This window comes from Callorhinus ursinus, unplaced genomic scaffold (genome assembly GCF_003265705.2).
Source record: "Callorhinus ursinus isolate GAN/ISIS: 27379988/994484 unplaced genomic scaffold, GSC_fseal_2.0 scaffold1, whole genome shotgun sequence".
In the NCBI taxonomy this organism is placed as follows: domain Eukaryota; kingdom Metazoa; phylum Chordata; class Mammalia; order Carnivora; family Otariidae; genus Callorhinus; species Callorhinus ursinus.
This window is the reverse complement of record NW_027397063.1, coordinates 145251224-145257767: the sequence shown is the minus strand read 5'-3', so window position 1 is coordinate 145257767 and position 6544 is coordinate 145251224. Positions and strand designations below refer to the sequence as shown.

Here is a 6544-nt window from a genome sequence, read left to right as displayed (position 1 = left end):
TGATGATCTTGTCTAAATTTTCCCCTTGGGTCATAGTCCTATATTATGTTTACATTTATGCCCATCAAATTCCGTTAGCAGAGCTAGTAAAACTGATTGCAATCTTAAAGGTCCAGAGGATTTTCTACTTTGACTATACAAGCTCCACAGACAGATTTCTATTGAACTATTTGTATCCTGTTTACCTTTGCATAAATCTAGACAATTAGTGAAATTCAGGAGGCTTAAATTAGAAGGTGTTCACGGTTTCAAATACCAGCTGTATGGGTGATAACTTCCAAATGTATCTCCAGCATTAACCTTTTCCAGGAATTCCAGACATGTAAATCCAACTGCCCACTTGCCAGATCCACCAGGATATGTAACATGTATCTTGGACTTAATACATCCCAAATCAAACTCTTAATTCAATTCATGCCTACTACTTATTTAATTCTGTTGCTGCTTTCTATTTGCCAGTAAATTCTATCAGTTTCTCGGGTCAAAAGTCATGAATTTGGTCTTGATTTCTGTTTTCCTCTCTTACCCCATGCACTCAACCCATCAACAAATTCGGTCAACTCTATTTTCAAAATATATTCAGAATTGACCATTTGCTACCTTTACTGCTCCCACCCTGATCAAGTCAACACCATCTTCTGCCTTCATTATTGTAATATCCTCCTAACTTATTCTGCGCCCTCTATACCCTATTCTCCAACAACAGTCCTCATGATCCTTTAAAAACCTTGGCCAGATTGTGACACTCCTAAGTTCAAAACCCTCCAATGGCATTTGAGTGAAAGCCAGATCCTTATTTTGTTTGCAAGGCCATGTGCTGCCTCCTGCTCCCACCATCTCCTGCTCACCCTTCACCACACTCTCCATCCATGCTCATCTCCCTGTTTCCTGTGAATGTGAACTGTTAAAAGATAAACAGACACATATTAAAAATTTTAAGAGTTTATTTGCAAAAGGAAAGAGGCACCCTGTTCTCCCAAAGACCCCCTCTTCTGAGAGTTTCAAGGTGAGAGAATAGAGCATACAGGGAGACTACTATGATTATTATAAGCAAGATAATTCCCAATGTCTAGAATGAACTTTAGAGCAATGGTTCCTGAGACCCAAACCAATCAGATTCAAATAAGTCAAAGAAAGACCCCACTGAAGGAATCACCTTCTTAAACTAACTGGCTTGTTCAGTGATCTTATGTAGTTGCTTCTCAGCTTCCTCAGAAGTGTCAAGTCAAATGTAACAAGTGGTGTCAGCCATAGTTTGCACACCTCCTCGCTCAGCTAAAATATAATCAAGGACTATCCTATTACCAAGAACAACTTTGGCCAGAGAGTGTAGGGATTTTTGTTAGGCAGCTATTACTTCAGCAGTTGATTCAGAGATAGTTACCAAAGTTGAGGAGCATTGTCCTCCCATGCATTAACAGAGAGAAAATACAAGCAGCAAAAAGACAAATAGAAGAAAGCTTTCATGTTGGATTTGATGATCTTGGTTCATGATCTTGTGAGAGCTGTTCACCTCAAGATGCTATCTGCTTCTGGGGAGGAACTTCCTTAGTCAATATCAATTTTAGATCTCCAGCTGGTGTGCAGTTCCAAGTGTCTGGAGGAGTCCTTTTTAATTGGGAGATGTAGACCCAAGTCTCAAGTCCCTAAAGTTTGACTGCCATCTGAGTAGTGAGGAGGACCTGTTATAGTCCCTTCCAAGGAGGCTCCAGGGTTGTTCTTCGTGATTCCAAATCAGAAGGGTGGGAGAAAATTTGAAACATTAATTTGGAGAGTTGTAGCCAGCTATTTGAGAAAACTAGAAGAATTCAGGGTCCAGTCCTGTTTATAGGTATAAAACAAAGCCCCAAGGTCAAGGAGCAGTACTAGAATTTGATATCCACAAAGTTGTGTTGTGATTTTCTACTGAAACGTATTTTTTTCCTCTACAGTTACCATCATTTCTATTGAAGATAACATAGTGAGACTTATTTGTTTGCAGAAATAAGTCTAGTTCCATTAAACTTGTCCTGATTATTTAAATAGTGTGGCAAAAATAGTGATTGACCATATAGGCCCTTTTAAAATCATATGTGCTGAAATGTTCATAAGGAATCTTAGATTAGACTTTTAAAAGCCTCATCAGGCTAAGAAGCAAACCAAGGACTCACAATTGGACTACACCTGAAATACCTATAGATTTGGGTGAATTCTTCTCTTTATGAAGTCCCCAAGATATCCCAAGGTTCCTGGGCCTGCTAGCAAGTGATCTTCCCTACTCACCTGGTTAGGCTGCCAGGAACCCTGTAAACAAGGTACCAGGCCAGTTTTTCCAAGGGGCTTTTATTGGCCCCATAAAGTCAATTTTAGTTCCTTAAAACTGTCTGGTCATATCAGATTCTCTGCACATTCTCAAATATGATATTCCAACCAAAGTGCTGGTAATATAACTAATGTTTCTAGTTGTGTCCTGTTACAAGAAGAACAGATTCTTATTGAACTTATGGAAATAACTATATTGCCATGAAAATAAGAATACACAGGTTTCCAAATTCTGGACAGATCAGAGAGAAAAAGTAAATGTTTAAATTCTGTTTACAAAGGTAGAATAAAGTATTATATTTAATGATGATAACTCTAAAGGTATGCCTGTTTTAATTAAGCCAACAAACATAAACAGCTTTTATTTGCTGAAGATTATCTTAGATCATATGAACTTGAAAAACAGTTGGGTTTTTTCTATATTTCTGAGAGTATACTTAATTTATATAAATGCTTGTTTGTCTTTAATTAAATAGAGCTCTTTACAGATTAATTTTGGCAATACCATCCAAAGGGAGAAAAATATCACATATCTATAACACATATAAATAGACATACAAACAGACACAAATGGAAATCTTATAGCTTTCATTTTAGCTTAGGTGAGAAGGCTTAAAAAATTTCCTATTAGGCTCTGAATACCAGCTTCCAATTTGGCCAACTTCTGACCACAGAGTTACTTAAAAAAATCCTTTCAAATATCTTTCCAGGTTTCAGTTGGGACAAATAGTAAGTTTTCCTAGCAGTGCTGAACAACACTTTGGGTGCAAGAGCTGTCCCCAGAGAGGGTGCAAAAGGTACTACCCTCCCAAGATCCAGAGACCAGGTCCAGTTGTCAAGTTAGACCCAGCCTATTATTGGACCCAGCCTGGTTTTTAAGTTGGACCCAATACAACTCCACTGGTTTCTAGATCCAGTCAAGAAAAAGAAATGTTCAAATAAAGTCTGAAAACCTCAAAGCACAAGAACTGCGGAGTTAGGATCCTAGGGGGATTTACCCACCATCTCTAGAAGCAGCGAGAAAGCAACATGCTCTGAGACCCCACAGACAGGTACTATGTTTGGTTGCTCATTAGCTCCTGGGGACCTTTGGGGGTCTCATTCTCTTCCCTCTTCTGACCCTAGAACTGTTAAAAGATAAACTGAGACATGTTAAAAAAATTTCAGAGTTTATTTGAGCAACAATCAATTTGAATCAGGCAGCATACAATCTAGAAGATAGAAAGGAGACTCAACAGCTGTACAAAATGAAAGATTTTTATAGCCAGAAGGAGCAGGAACAAGGAAGTTATTCTAGGCAAAAAAGCAAGTTAGTTACTGCAAGGTCGATTTCGTTTAGGGGGTGTAGGGTCTATCAGGCAGATGATCTAACTAGTGCTGATCAGGTGATTCGTGACTGACTGGTTTAAGATTCCATTTCTAGGGGAGCAAAAATTATAGTAATTTTTATAGATCTCCATTCACTGATGTGGGGCTTAGCATAAGCAATCCATTTTGGGCTTATTGTCTTATTTTTAACAGTATATTTCCATTCACTTTTGGTTCACTCTGCCTGGATGCTTTTCTTTCACATATTATGCATATTGTTCTCCCATTTGGTTTCATCTCTACTCAAATGTCACCTCCTCAGAGATTATCTCTGAGTACTTAAAATGGTGTCCCTCTTCCTTATTTTCTTGACTCTGCGTCCCTTAACCTATTTTATTTTTCTTCACAGTGTTCATCACCATCTAACATTACACGCTTATTTATTTGTCTGTTTCCTCTCACTCCAATGTAAGCTTCCTGAGGCAGAGATTTTTAAGAATTTACTTTATTTTTAGTTTTTAAATTTTATTTTTTTGTACTACTGTGTCTTCAGAGCCTAGAATAATATAGAAGTTGCTCAATAATTATTTGTTAAATAAACAAATGAATTGGTGCTCTGCTACTTCTTTCTACAACATTCCTGTAAATTCTCTCTATCATTAGTGCAATTATTTCATTTTGATGCTCTGGGGTGTGATGCAAGGAAATGTACCTTAACTGACAGATTGAATTTCTTTCATAAGTGTTCTGTAGTTCTTAGAGTACAGATCCTTTACCTCTTTGGTTAAGCTTATTCCTAGGTATCTTATGGGTTTTGGTGCAACTATAAATGGGATCGACTCCATAATTTCACTTTCTTCAATCTCATTGTTAGTGTACAGAAATGCAACTGATTTCTGTGCACTGATTTTGTAACCTGCCACATTGCTGAATTGCTGTATGAGTTCTAGCAATTTTGGGTGGACTCTTTTGGGTTTTCCACATAAAGTATCATGTCATCTGCAAAGAGGGAGAGTTTGACTTCTTTGCCAATTTGAATACTTTTTATTTCTTTTTGTTGTCTGATTGCTGAGGCTAGGACTTCTGGTACTATGTTGAACAACCGTGGTGAAAGTGGGCATCCCTGTCATGTTCCTGACCTTAGGGGAAAAGCTCTCAGTTTTTCCCCATCGAGAATGATATTCGCTGTGGGCTTTTTGTAGGTGGCTTTTATGATATTGGGGTATGTTCCCTTTATCCCTACACTGTGGAGAGTTTTAATCAAGAAAGGATGCTGTATTTTGTCAAATGCTTTTTTTTTTTCCATCAATTGAGAGGATCATATGATCCTTGTCCTTTCTTTTATTAATGTGATGTATCATGTTGATTGATTTGCGAATGTTGAACCACCCTTGCAGCCCAGGAATAAATCCCACCTGGTCGTGGAGAATAATCCTTTTAATGTGCTGTTGGACCCTATTGACTAGTATCTTGGTGAGTATTTTGGCATCCATGTTCATCAGGGATATTGGTCTGCAATTCTCCTTTTTGATGAAGTCTTTGTCTGGTTTTGAGATCAAGGTATTCCTGGCCTCATAGAATGAGTTTGGAAGTTTTCCTTCTATTTCTATTTTTTTGAAATAGCTTCAGTAGGATAGGTATTACTTCTTCTTTAAATGTTTGGTAAAATTCCCCCTGGGAAGCCATCTGGCCCTGGACTCTTGTTTTTTGGGAGGTTTTTGATTACTCCTTCAATTTCCTTTCTGGTTATGGGCCTGTTCAGATTTTCTTCCTGTTTCAGTTTTGGTAGTTTATAAGTTTCCAGGAATGCATGCATTTCTTCCAAATTGCCTAATGTGTTGGCATATAGTTGTTCATAGTATGTTCTTAAAATTGTTTGTATTTCCTTGGTGTTGGTCATAATCTCTCCTCTTTCATTCCTGATTTTATTAATTTGGGTCTTTTCTCTTTTCTTTTTGATAAGTCTAGCTAGGGGTTTATCGATCTTATTAATTCTTTCAAAGAACCAGCTTCTAGTTTCATTGATCTGTTCTACTGTTCTTCTGGTTTCTATTTCATTGATTTCTGTTCTTATCTTTATTATTTCTCTTCTCCTGCTTGGTTTAGGCTTTTTTTTTTTTTTAAACCGAGAACCAAGTTTATTTGTTCATTTCTTGCACTTGAAGTATTCCTCGATGACATCCTTCACCTGAGACTCTTTGCCATAGTCCTTAACCACCACACAACTGCAACCAACCACTTTACGGGGTTTTCCCTCTCTGTCAATTTTACAGAGGCCTACCCATTCCCCTAGTTTCTTGTTGTCATCAACCTTGATTAGGTCGACTTGGTGTTCAGCACAAAGGGCCTCCACCAACTTGACATACATAGACTCATCACAGTTGGATGCAAGCACACAAAGATGGGCCTGGCGCTTGTCTAAGGCTTTGGCAGCTTCGCGAATTCCACGTGCGAGGCAATCGATGAGGGCGGTCTTCAGCACCTCTTGTAAAGCAGTATTAACGTCCATTACACCTCCAGCAGCAATGCCTTCCTCGGCCATGGCGGTGGATTATGAGTGTAGCTGAATCTTGACTGCACCCAACCTTCCGCCTCTGCGCGACTCGGAGGAGGCAGGGAAAGAGCGGTTTAGGCTTTATTTGCTGTTCTTTCTCTAACTCCTTTAGGTGTAAGGTTAGCTTGTGTATTTGAGGTTTTTCTAATTTTTTAGAGGGGCTTCTTTTACGATGTATTTTCCTCTTAGCATTGCCTTCGCTGTATCCTAAAGGTTTTGAACAGTTGTGTTTTCATTTTCAGTAGTTTCCATGAATTTTTTTTAATTTCCTGGTTTACCCATTCATTCTTTAGTAGGATGCAATTAAATTTCCAAGTGTTTGAGTTCCTTCCAAATTTCTTGAGTTCAAGTTTCAAAGCATTGTGGTCTAAAAATATGCAG

At 38.2% G+C, this 6544-nt stretch overlaps 1 protein-coding gene across 1 annotated transcript; it reads right to left on the bottom strand.

Moving 5' to 3' along the window:
- Positions 1-5723: 5723 nt before the first annotated feature.
- Positions 5724-6166, bottom strand: LOC112823370 (small ribosomal subunit protein eS12-like). Its single transcript, XM_073887308.1, has one exon. It carries the CDS (start codon positions 6149-6151, stop codon positions 5756-5758), a length of 396 nt encoding a protein of 131 aa, XP_073743409.1. The 5' UTR covers positions 6152-6166; the 3' UTR covers positions 5724-5755.
- Positions 6167-6544: the final 378 nt, after the last annotated feature.

What these genes read in the sequence shown, in the direction of transcription:
- LOC112823370 (XM_073887308.1), bottom strand. Translation starts at nt 6,151, where the DNA reads ATGGCCGAGGAAGGCATTGCTGCTGGAGGTGTAATGGACGTTAATACT.